The sequence below is a fragment of the Trichosurus vulpecula genome, chromosome 9 (genome assembly GCF_011100635.1).
Source record: "Trichosurus vulpecula isolate mTriVul1 chromosome 9, mTriVul1.pri, whole genome shotgun sequence".
Classification (NCBI taxonomy): domain Eukaryota; kingdom Metazoa; phylum Chordata; class Mammalia; order Diprotodontia; family Phalangeridae; genus Trichosurus; species Trichosurus vulpecula.
In genome coordinates this window covers 6,672,955-6,686,237 of record NC_050581.1, presented here as the reverse complement: position 1 = coordinate 6,686,237, position 13,283 = coordinate 6,672,955, and the positions used below count along the sequence as shown (strand labels likewise).

At 41.7% G+C, this 13,283-nt stretch overlaps 1 protein-coding gene across 1 annotated transcript in view; it reads right to left on the bottom strand.

The window, feature by feature from the left end:
• Positions 1-13,283, bottom strand: part of ABCA1 (ATP binding cassette subfamily A member 1) — a 155,786-nt gene that overhangs the window by 39,315 nt on the left and 103,188 nt on the right. The window contains exons 13-21 of the mRNA XM_036739172.1: positions 11,629-11,834; positions 11,338-11,514; positions 8,849-9,071; positions 8,513-8,734; positions 6,896-7,100; positions 4,780-4,893; positions 3,862-4,033; positions 2,741-2,872; positions 1,532-1,671 (exon numbers count right to left, since the gene is read on the bottom strand). Of these exons, the coding sequence (XP_036595067.1) occupies positions 1,532-1,671; positions 2,741-2,872; positions 3,862-4,033; positions 4,780-4,893; positions 6,896-7,100; positions 8,513-8,734; positions 8,849-9,071; positions 11,338-11,514; positions 11,629-11,834 (1,591 nt within the window). The remainder of the gene's footprint in view (positions 1-1,531; positions 1,672-2,740; positions 2,873-3,861; positions 4,034-4,779; positions 4,894-6,895; positions 7,101-8,512; positions 8,735-8,848; positions 9,072-11,337; positions 11,515-11,628; positions 11,835-13,283) is intronic.

Below are 13,283 nucleotides of genomic sequence, written 5' to 3'. Positions count from 1 at the left end.
TCTGGGGAGAGACAGTAAATTAAGAAAGAAGAACCTATAGGCTAGAATATCACAGGCAAAAGACAATGGACAGGTGCGCCCGTCCGATACCCTCCCACCCCTTCTGACTGCTGAGACGGGGCCAGCAAGAAATTAGCACCAAGAAGTTGGTATCTTTAGGGGTCAACTGTTTTCACTGCATCATAACTGCAACCTTTAACAGTGGTCTCACTCTCTCCCTTAAGATTAAAAACAAAAGCTAATAATGGGGATGAGGGTGATGTGTTTGCATACATACACACACATAAGCACCTGATATATACTCTCTAGAGAGTGCTTTAGTATATATTTATAGTGCTTTACATATATAATACTAATATACTACATTCATTCATTCAATACACACCTAATAAGCTCCTACTATGTGCTAGGGAGGCTAAAAGAAGCTAAAGACAGCCCCTGCCCCACCAGGAGTTTACAGTCTAAGGAGGGGAGATGACATTCGGACAAATACATACAAAGCAGGCTATATACAGAATAAACAGGAAATAATTAGCAAAGGGAAGGCACTTGAATCGTGTGGGATTGGGGAAAGCTTCCTGCAGAAAATAGGATTTTAGTGGGGATTTAAAGGAAGTCAGGGAGGTCAGTAATTGGAACAGAGAAAGGAGAACACTCCAGGTATGAGGGGCAGCCGGAAAAAAACACCCAGAGCTAGAGGTGGAGTGTCTTGTTTGTGGCACAGCCCGGAGGCCAATGCCACTAAATCGAATAATGTATTTCTTCCCTCCTCCCCTCTATGTATGTATATATGTACTGTGCATGTATATACATATGCATATATACATTTTATTTATATATTCCATGTGTGTATATATGTATTTGTGTGTGTGTCCCCTCCCTCCCTGTAAAATGGGGATAGTACTGACACCTACCTCCCAGGTACTTACTTCACTTCCCCCTCCTTCTCCCCCTCTCTCCTCCCTCTCCCTCCCCTGATTCCAGGGTCACAACTCTGCACACTGTGGTGCCACCTAGCTACCTCAGGTAAATAGATCTCAACACAACACACTGGAGAACCTGTCCTCTTCCCAGTGCTTGTGCCAGCTACTATTTTTTTTTAGGTGAGGGGAAAAAAACTGAAATGTCTCCCAAGTTCATTCCTTCTCCAGCTCTTACATTTAAAGCCTTGTCTGACACTCTGCTCTTTGGAGAATGAACAAAGATGAAAAGGGGGAAACCAAAAGACAAAGAAAAAAGGAAAGGTGAAGCTGAGGGAAAGGATGGAGGAGAGCTTTGGAACAGTTTGCACAAACTCTGGAATGAAAGCTGTTAAAAGGGTTGAATCCCCTCCCCCGCTTCTTTCCCCTCCCCCCTCCCCCATCTCTTCCATACGAAGCATGATGTAGCTGATATCTCTGAACCTGAAGGAGAGGAGGAGGAGGAAGCATTTCCTATGTTCCCATGTGCCAGGCACCGTGCTTAGTGCTTTACAAACATCTCGTCTGATGATCTGTGAAGAGGCAGGGGTGGAGGCAACATCTGGACTTACCAGACAACTGACTCGTCTTAGTTTTCAGTTTGTGCGGCAAACCCACATCCAGCACCATCTGCTCCATCTCCTCCTTCACACTCTTCTCTGACAGCCCTTTTAGGCGGGCATAGAACCAGATGTGCTCCTCTACCGTCAGCCTAGGGAACAGAGTGGGCATGCCGCCGGTCAGCTGGGGTCATGCTGGTCAGAGTGGGACTAAAGCTACTTGTCACACGAGTCATAAAAGAAACAAGGCTTATAATGTGAAAGCAAATGGGGAATTTTTGAAAACTTTTTCACGGTCCCTGAAAATGCATCAAGTATTAGGATGAGACAGCAAGGAGGGGTTGCAATCTGCATCGTTGGATACAGTGCCCTCATCAATGCACCAAAACACTAAAGAAGAAAGGTTCCTGGTGGGAGAATTGTAAGTGACTGAGAGAATGTAGTCATACGGAACTTTTTTTTAAATCTGACTCTAGAATTAAATAAAGATTAGTTTTGAAATAAAGTCACAGATCTCTGTTCTCACAACTGGGATTAGGTTGCTTTCATCAAGCCTGGTTCAGGATGCAGTCATGGGAGTGTGGGGCCCAGAACAAAGGATGGGGAAAGACAACCTGAATGCAGACAAGTATGGCAACTAATTAAAAATTCTGGGTTCCAAAGAAAACTTTTGCCAAGGTCTCTCTCTTTTTCTCTCTAGCCTAGTAAATCAAGAAACACATTCCTCATTCGCCACAGTGCGAGTGAACGGATAGACTTCTTTTGTTAACACCTTAAACACAGAAACAGCTATCTTCCAAAACAAGCTTGGGTGCCAGCTCTGTGGTTTGGAGGGTGGACATCCCATTGCTAGAATGAGATGCTCAAACTGCAGTGATTTGGGGAAGAAATGGTGTTCAGCAAGTTTGAGATGTGCGCAGACAATCCCTCCAGAATGGACAAGGAGATGAGAAGTGTGGGTCTCTCTCTCTTTCCTGTACACACCCTTCAAGGCTACACGTTGCATGTCTGTGACCTCTCCCTTGTGACAACAGTTTCTCCGACTTTCCCCTGCTTAAGACGGACCTTGACATTTGTTTTAATCCTATGGCATCTCCCCTAGAGTGGTATCCCTGGGACCCATACTGCAATATAGATGGTGCCACTTCTTTGTCACCCACTGCTAGAGCACACAGGACAAAGATCTTTCCCCTTCTCTGAAAATACACAGCAGCTACTCACATGTCAAAAAGCACATTATGCTGAGGACAGACCCCCAGGTTCTGCCTTATTGTGCTCAGCTCTGAACGAATATCTTTCCCAAGGATGTAGGCAGTGCCCGAGGTTGGAGGGAACAAGCCAGTCAAGATGGACCTAGGCATAAAAGAAGAGCACTGTTGGTAAATGCCAAACCAATAATCCTCAAATTTCTCCACACAGGTTGGTAAAAGGCCCTGTGAACCACCCATGCACCACCACCTTCCATTCCTCTTTGCCACCTACATAAAAAATAAATCATAGGGCATTTGTTTTTGGTCTCAGTTTCATTCAAATACAGTTAATCCTCTTCTTTTAAAATATCAGTGGGAATAGAGTGGGGGGAATACAGATTCAAATTTGAAGTGGCAAATCCACCTGAAATACAAATATACACATTTTTGTGTAATTTACATTTTGACTTACCACTGGGAACCTCAGAAGGCCCCTTCTGGGTCTCATAAATATCAATAATGGTTTATAAACTATACTTTGAAAGCTGTAGCTCTAAGTGACCACAGCCAGCATCATTAGCCCAGGCAAACACAAGATTTTTCATATGGTAAGGTCCTGTTGGTTTAAGCCACTATCCCAAATGAGGTCATTTTCAGATAACAATGAAAGTAGTCCTCTGAGTCTCTGCTTAAAGGGCTGTTTACTAGAAATACGTATCTTTCTGAAAATTCTGGATTCTCCTTCACAGAATCATCTTTCTTTATTCTGATCAGAAAGGAACACCAATAAACCTCAAAAACAGAGATGGGCTTCTTTAGATATTTGGATGCTACACTTTCTAAACATGCTCTGAAGTTCCAAGGCCTTATGCCTTTTTATATGCATGCAAATGTATATGTGTATAAATATAAACACACATATCTTTATATTTATACACTTCATATATAAACACACGTTTGTGTTTGTATACACATATACATGTGTACATGTATCTATATATTTTTGATACATAGATTTATGTATCTATAAATACACATGCACATACACGCACACACATACATACACATAATCACTTTAGGATACAGTTTTCTAACTAAGCCTCAGAACTTCCTTCTGGTATATTCTGTTAAACCAAAATGTCCTCTTCTTACATGGTGGTGGTTTTCCCAGCTCCATTATGTCCCAGAAAAGACGTGATCTGTCCTTCATAGAAATTCAGTGCAAGGCCATCCACTGCCACCTTCATGCCATCCCGATAAACCTTTACCAGGTTCTGAATGGAAACCCCCAGGCGCAGGTGGCTGGGCTCTTCTTCCATGCAGACTATGAGAAAGAAGTTCAGAAATGAAGATAGTAGATGTAGAAAGGTCCATAAGAAAGACCCGTTGTACTGGTGGGGAGGGGTAGTCTGCCTTTGGATTCCGAAGATCGGTCAACTAAAGATGGTGAGAGCATGTCAGCCTGTCACTAGCAATGCAAGTAACATCAATGCCACATCACCCATCAGACACAGCACAGTCCTTCCCTTGAAGCAATGCCACAAATTGGAAATATTCCCCAAGAGTACCCCTGCCACAGAGGGTTTTCCTTGTTTCTCTCTCCTACAGAAATGGGAGAAAACTGCCTCAAGTGTGTGCTTGCTCAGGAATCCAAAAACTGTATTAAAAAGGTTGGATGATGGCCATCAAGGTAAGAAATGAAGAACTCAGCATGTTTGCTCACTCACACCTATCTCTTCCTAGTCTAGGTGATATGGCTCAGGGTGCAGAGAGGGTGGAGGTGGGGAAGTAATTTAAGCTTCTGTAGCTGCTGAGGACAGAAAAGAAATGTTATCCTGTGCCACAAGCACTGGTTCCAGGATAATCCTTAGACACACTCTTGTGATGTCAACCAATTATCATATGAAAGGCCCAAGAAAACAGTGAATGAGGCATTATGTTAAGTGCGGTTTTGTTGTCCTACATATGATTCTAGAGTTCTGCAAGGTCACGGCTAGTGTTCTCTAAAAGAATATCAAAAATCCACAGAAAAGGCAGGGAGGAGAGTTGTAAAAGGTCAGCAGAACTTACTTTCTGAGGCTCCTTTTTGCCTGGAGCCAAGATGACTCTTGTCATCACTTTTCTCACCAAACCAGTAAGACTTGGTGAAAGGGAAATACCACGGCCTGGGGATTCCATATTGACCTGAAAACAAAAGACAGACATTAGGCCAACTTGAAGTTATCCTAGCATCCCTCAGGTTTCCTACACAGAACCTGGCACAAACGCCATCCTAATAAACATCTTGATGCCCCTGGAAACGGAAAAGCTGAATAACTAAAACTTCGGTTTCTTATAAAATGTTAACTGATGAAAAATTAAAAAGCTAAGGCTAGAGGAGATTTCTTCCCCCCAAGATAATCTAGCCAAAATTCACTTTATCAGTGGGGAAGTTGAGACCCAGACAATTGAAGTGATTTGTCCAAAACCACATAATTACTACGTGAAAGAACCTGGAACTCAGATATTTTGACTCAGTTCAGTTCTCTTTTCACTATACCACAATGCTTTGGCAGTGCCTACGCTAAGGGAGGCACTGCGCTAGCTACCCAGGGAGGTGAAAAGAAGCATAAAATATAGCCCCCATATTGGCGGCAGAATAGAATCACCTTGAGGGCAGAAACAGTTTCACTTTTGTCTTTGCACCCCCACCACCTTAAACAGTGAGTGCACTGCCTGCACATAACAGATGCTTCACAAATGTACGGTGAACTGAACTCAACTGACAAGACTCACAATTTAGTTTGGGAGAGAAGGCACACATGAAGAAGACATTAGTGCCAAGTGCCTAAAACCCGATCCAGAAAACAAGTGCTGTAAGGATCCAGAAAAGAGAAAACTCACGGAGGGCTGAAAGTATCAAAGAAGGTTTCATGAGTGAGGTATAATGTGCTCTGGGCCAGGAAGGAAAAGTAGAAGTCGGCTAGTAAGACAGGAGAGAGTAGGCCAGCGGCATGATGGGGTGGGGGGGGGGGGGGAACCTACCTAGAGTTTGTTTTTCAAATTTGTATGCAGAGAGAGTAAGAGGCTTAGTTGGAAAGAACTTAGCTGCAAGAAGGGTAAATTGGGGCCAGACTGTGGAAGGATTTAAAGAACTCTGATCTTTTTTCCACAGGTGAGGAAAATCACTGAAGCCTTTTAAGCAAAAGAATAATATGATCCGAGCTATGCTTGAGAAAGATTAGTCTGCTTGTAATGCACAGGATAGACCGGAGCGGGGGTAGACGGGAGGCAGGAAGATGAATGAGGGGGTATTCCATCGCAACAACACGGACACCAGGTGCTGCAATCAGAAAGAGAGATAGAACTATATACTGGCAGCTCACACTACAACCACATATTGGTAGCCAGGTGGTATAATGGATAGAGCACTCCACTTGGAGTCAGGAAGATCTGAGTTCAAATTCTGTCTCAGGTCCTCTCTAGCTGTGTGACCATGGGCGAGGGACTCTCTGAGCCTCAGTTTCTTCACCTGCAAAATGAAGATAATAAAAGCCCCCACCTTACGGGGCTGTTGTAAGGACCGAATGAAATATAACGTGCCAAGCACTTTGCAAACCTTAAAGTGCCGTATTAACCCTAGCTGTTACTAGTATGTTATTCTTATCATTAAATATGTTTTTGTCATTTATTTATATTTTATACTTGTCTATTATATTTATCACACATATAATTATCATTGAATATACTTGGACATAGGACGGGTCCATCTCCGATCTTGCATGAGGAGACACAGAGGAGTCTGTGGCTTCTTCCAAGATCACAGATCGAGTCAACAGGAGAACAAGGGATTGAATGCCAAAGTACCAAACCTATGTTTAGATCAAAAAAATAAAAAACCTCCCACCATCCGCCACCTCCGCAAGAACATAGAATCAAAGACTCTTAAGAATTTGACAGGACCACAAAAGCCATCTGGTCCAACTAACACTGCCCTAAGTGCCAACTACTTCCTACGATTAGTTTGTTCAAGCTGCCATGGGTGTAAAGCTTTGTCTTCTTCCAAAGAGAGCAGAGCCCCCAGAAAGACTCTACTACAAGGTAAAAGTAACAGCAAAAAAATGTGGTACATCACAAAATCTAAGATGAGGGATAGTACTTCGCAAAATAGGACAGTTACAGGGTTGAGTGATAGAACAAAGCATACCTGGAAAGACAGACTCAATATACCAGGTCATCACACCATAGAGGAAGGTATCAAACAACATCATGGAGATTGAGGTGGTCAGGCTGAAGCCATCTTCCTCTAGAGGGCTCTCAAAAAGGTTGTCCCACTGCACTCCAATGCCCTGCTCCTCAAAGAGGGCAAAGTACTCACAGCCAAACCCAAATGCTACCGGCGACAGCAGACTCTGAGGGAAGTAACAGCAGAGAAAGTTCTATCAATCCTTTTCTCTCCTACACATCTTTAAACATTATAGACATGTCCCCATGTGAATCAATCCTGATGTAGAAAAATCTGAATTTGCCAAACAGAAAAACTAAGAGGAAATCGTTAACACTACAAAAGAATCCAAAAGTGATTCCCTTAAATAGGGAACTCTCATTGGTGAATTTTAAGGGACTAATGAAATTCTAGAATTAGAAAGTACTTTGGAGGTCATCTAGTCCATCTCTACTCCCAAGCGATGGATCCCCTCCATGATATCCCCAATAATTCATTATAGGTATGCAACATCTTGATGTCTTTCACTGCTGTATAAAGTGAGAAATACTTATCATATGATATTAGGATTTTGTTTTAGCCAAAAGACTCAATAATTTTATATATACACATTCCAACCTTTTTATCTCTCTCTCTCTCATTAATAATCACAAATGACCCTTCAGTCTAACATCCCTAAAAGTCCTAGGGCTTTAGGAGACATTCGTCCAATCTTGACTTTGCAGGATACCCAGACCAAACCGCCCAAGAGATTTTTGTAAAGCAGGGATCCTGCATATCACAAGTGGTTCTGATCTTTTATCTACCCCCCACCCCAAAGGTTTAGGGCATATGTAGATAACACAGAGGATGAGTCAGTGACTGAACCCTTTGAGGAATAGAACTTAATTACCAAAGGGGCAGAACTGGGAAGCCACAAGCGACAGAACCTTGTACATACTGACGTGCTGTTTATTTTTGCTGAACTAGGCTTTTTTCTCTCCTTTTCATACTTTATTATAAGGGATAGCTCTCTGGATGAGAGGAAAAGGAGGCACATATTTGGAAATGATGATGACGCAAAAAACAAGATACTGATAACAAAAATTTTAATTGAGTATGACCAAAGGTGGTTCTACCAGCTCAGGAACTGTCCAGGGCTTAACCTTCTCCCTCGGGAAGTTGAGAATCATAGCTCTTCACAGGGAAAGGGAAACTTAAATGACCAATGTGAGGATGGGTCAGCTTTTACCATGCCCACCTAAGGGGCCATGATTCCACATGCAAAGCACTTTGCCAGCTTTCAAGAGCTGTATATCCTGGAGTGGCCTTAACACGGTAATCACGGTGAGAAGATGGGAGTCTGAAACAACTGGAACTACCAGCAAATAGACACTGTACACAACTGACCATTTGAAAAAAAAAGAGTTAGTCCTGTCTAAGTGCATCCTTTGCTAAGGAAGAAGTGAGGGGGTTAAAATTTCCATGGGAATGAAAAATGCCTTTCCGGCCTCTTTCTTTCAGAGTACACGGCAGGCTTGATATATTAAGGATTCATTAATGACCACAATAGTAGTAATAAAAAAGCACCATCATTGCTTTTACCTAAAAACTACTTACAGCAAAAAGTTTCAGAGAGAAGCCCACATAGTCCTGCCAAGCAACACAAAGGACATAGGGCAGATAGAGCGTGAAGTAGATGATCCCACCGCAGGCTGCAGCCAAGTTGGCTCTGGAGAAGAGCGTGCTGATCAGGAAGCACTGCAAGATGGTCACCACGGCGAAGACGGAGAGGAACAGGAAGACCACGCTGGGGTCGCTGTAGGGCAGCAAGTTTCCTAGCTAGAAAGGAATCAGATGCATCAAATATACTGAATCAAACCAAGACGTATCTCATACAAAGGCTTGCAAAAAGAAAATTTCCTGGGACAATGACCACAGATGACCCAGCCTTACCTTCAGGATCAACACCAGTAGTCCTGCACTCACAAGGAGTGGGATGAGGCTGCTAATGAACCAGCTAAACCAAAGGATGCCGTTGTCCAAACCCATGATTCTCATGGTCTCCTTCAGCCGGGCTTCTTTCTCATACACGATCCCCTTAATGATCACAGCCACCGAGTAGATCCAAGCCAGGGTCATGAAGAGAGGCATCGAGCGGCTCATCACCCGCAGAAATCTATTCGCCCCAAAGAAAAGGAAAAAAATGAAAGGGCTAAGGAGACAAGTACAGAATGAGAGAATCTCAGGGTTATAAGATGACGTTCAGTCATCCAAAGTCCCACCTGCCCCTAAGCCAGAATCCCATTGAAAACACTCCCAGTAAATGGCGATCCAATCCCTGCTTGAAGACCTCTAGTAATATGAAGCTTACTACCTACTAAGGAAGCTTTCTATATAGATTTAGAAAACACTATTAAGAGGGAGCTAGCATTGCGTAGCGGATAGAGAGACAGCCTGAGAGCTTGAGTGATTTGGGTTCAAATCCTTCTGTATAAAACCGGATGTGTGGCCCTGAGCAAGTCACTCAAACCTTTTAAAGCCCCAAGTAACTCTCTAAGATTATCTGCTGCAGAACAACTGTATACCTGTATTGGGAGAGGGGGCTTCCTCGTTAAGAGTTCCCTATAACAGTAAAAATAGCAGGTCTAGAAAAATAACCACAAAAAATTCTTAGGGAATTGTTCTTTATATGGAGGCTAAAACCTGCCTCTCCATGATTTCCATGAACCGGTCCTGACGCTGCCCCTTCTCTGGCCAGGCAAAATGAATCAAAACTCAAAGGTCTGAGAATAGCTCTCTCCAGACAGCTTCTCTCCTGCAGGCTAAACATTCTCCAGTCTTTCAGCTGGCTTCTGCCCAGCATCCTTCCTCTAGCAAAATGATTCCTACGCCATCCCTACTCACACCCCAGATCTGCTTTAGCTTACTATCGTCCTCCCTAAAAATATGGTAGCTAACACTGCACTGATGTGGCAAAACCCTTGTTGTGTGGTGTTGAAATAAAATGAATGCAATAAAATTTCATTTGGGTTGACTGGGGGAAAGATTAATCTGACTTGCCAAAAGTTTAAATGCAAGTGTTTTACTTTTATGTGTATGTATGTATGTGTGTATGTATACATTTCTATGTATATTTATTTTATTTATAAACATATGTACATATATACACACATATTATATATATGAATGAATAATACTAAGAAAGTATTGTCAAGCAAAGGTGCGTCAATCCATAAATCAGTGAGCTTTTGTAGCTCTTGAAAAAAAATTGATTTTCCTTTATTTATGATAATCAGTTGCTCAACAAAATTATTTTATCAATGTAAAAGTGAACTTCAAACACCCCTTTTCCAAATCTTTACAAAATCCAAATGGGTAGTCCACATTTTTTTTAAGGTTTAAATGATATGGCTTTTTTTTTTATCAGAACACCATAGCAGCATTGCTAAAAATGTACAGGAGAACATGCTTCCCCCGTTACCCTACCCATCCCACAATGCCCTGTCTCAGGGGCCTCTGAAAAAAGTTCTTTCAGTCTTTTGTCTGAAGGAGAAAACAGATGCTTTCAGGGGTGACCTAGATGTCCTGGTAAGTATTATGTTGAAATCAAAGCAGAAAGCTAATAATGCCAGGTTACGGCAAGCCCTGGCAAATCCTGATACACACATGCATACAAGTATACACACACTCAAATGTGGCAACAAAAAATAGGAATATTACTATGCATTGGAAATAAAATTTAAAAAAATTTAACTGGGCCACTGTCTGGAACATTTAATTAAACTCTGGAAGATACATTTACTTTTTTCAGTCATTTAAATGTTAATTACTTAGTAAATAACAGCACCTGAATGCAGGCCTCCCCCTTCTGCCACCCCTTTCATTAAATCAAAAACACATAATTAACATTTAAAGTGGCATTTCTTACAAAGTGACTCCCTAGAATCTAAGGACTAAAAGCAAAATGAGAATAAAAGCCTTCATTCAGTTTTGTTTCATTTGTTTAGAGCTTTGGTTTGCAAACTGGGCCCAAGTTTAAACCAGTTCAGACAACTCTAGGCAGTGTGCCTTTCTGTGTTTGTCATGAGATTTGGGAGAATTGCAAGGATTGTCTTTGTGTGCACCATGGTACTGTGAATTTCCTCACCCCTCTTTGTTAGCTGTTGATTGAGGAGGAAGGATGGGAGACGATTGTTTTGGGTGTATGTGTATTATGCGTTGAGTGACGGACCAAACAGAGGACAACATATGCGGGCTGTGTCCTAGTAAACTCATAGGCCTTCCTCTCCTTCCCCCAATTGAGTACTTTTAGAAGCAGATAGCAAAAGGAAACTAAATGTGAAACAGCCGCATCCTTTGTGAAATAACTGCTTCCTCTACCAGCCCACGGCTACTTTCTAGCCCAGGTGAGGGCTAGGTCTGGATTCCAGAAGACAACTCACATATCATCTACGTAACAGGGATAAGGCATCTGTTGCACATAGATGCCGGTGCTCTCCTCAGAGCCCGTCAGCGTCCGGATGATCGCCTGCTCCACCACATCCTGCAAGTATGCGAAGCCTCCCCAGACATAGCGCAGATCTTCGAAGGGATCAGCTCGAGGACCAGGGTCCCAGTACCTGCCACGAAAGCAAGAGGGGTCAACAAAACTTCTCAGACCCAGCCAACGTGAATGCTCTTCCACTCCTCCCCCCTCCCCAGCCTGGTGTGGAATTTTGAAAGCAATAGCTTACGCATCCTTGATCTTGTTGGTCCTTTCTACATTGTCAATATCCATCCGGATTTTGTATTTGACATGGCGAGGCAGTTCGACGCTGTCAGGAGCAATGCCGGTGAACACGATGCCAGCCCAGAACTTCCTTTCATCCAGTAATTCCATGGACTTGTTGATCAGTCGAACTTCTGAAGGTATCGGCTCAAGTTTGTCCAGGTTGACACACTGAATAAGAAACAGTCTCCATTAGGAACTAAGCTCTTGGGACGATCGAAAACCAGGCATGTCAAACACAGGTATTAAAGTCCTGGGCTGGGTTTATTTTGTTCTCAGCAAGGTCAGAAATATTGGGGGGTTAGCCTTCACTCTCTCCAAATGAGCTTTCTAGCACGCAAAAGGAAATAATTTTGTTTTTAGCAAATATATTTAAGGGGAGAGGGGGAGGGTGAGTTTCTTTGTTTTTCAAGGGAATAAGTTAAAATAATAAATGTATCTAATTTTCTTTTATATTCCTATAGCCAGTTTGAGTTTCAACAAACTTTAAAAAATGTAATACCCTCTAGTAGAGACAAAAAAAAAATGAAATATGGGGAGGAAGAGGGGAAGAGAGGGAGGGAGGAAGGGAGAAAGGGAGGGAGGGAGGGAGGGAGGAAGGAAGGATCTTAATCTGTCTTTCATTAGATTTGATGTAAGTCTGATTTCCTGGCAATTCCCTAGGGTTTGATAGAATATAGATCAGCGGCCAGTCATCCTGTCAGTCCAGGAAAATGGTCTTACACTTAAATTGCATATCTGATAAAATTTCTAGTATTCATCTTTTTCATTACCACAATCTAGATCTTTGTTTCTCCTAACAAAGACCTGTTAACTTTATTACATATTCCATTAACAAAAAACAAAATACTATATAATATACTGTTCCTTGATTAAAAAAAAAGGACAACTATATCGAAAGATTCATTAGTCAAGAATGAAGGCACTAGAATTAGGTAAGACTGTAGAACTGTGTAATTTAGGACTTTTCCTCTTACCTTAAACTACTTCAACTTAGGAGAAAGAATAAAGTGTTTTTTCAGCATTAATTTAAATAATTTTAGTTAGATGAGTTCACATATAGAAGCAAGAACACAAGTAGGGAGATATGTGTGTGTATACATATACATATATATATACAAATCCTATAGAGATATAAATGTTTAAAAGTATGTATAGATATTACATGTTTATAAATATATACCTATATATTTACACACAGACTGTCTATAAATATATACATGTATATATACATACACACATACATACTTGCATTATTCTAACTTTTATAATTTAAGAATGATGGTGTGTGGGTGTGGGTGTGTGGGTTAAGAGGTGCCTGTTTCTTTTGCTGAGCAATGTGAAAACAGTGAATACACCTTCTTGCTCCCACTTCCAACAAGAGGGAAAAAAGCTAAAAATTCGAATGCCTTCCTAATCCGTCTTGTTGACAAGATTTTTTGGTTTTTTTTGCTTTCTGTTGAAACTCTCTAAATCCAAAGCTTAGGAAGTAAAATAATGATTACTCCTTGTCATAGGCCTATCTATGAGCTGTTACTAAAAGCAGGTAAGATCTAAGTACTAAGTACTGCGCTTAGACATTTCCTGTTTGTGTCTATTCATTATTATTATTGGTACCAA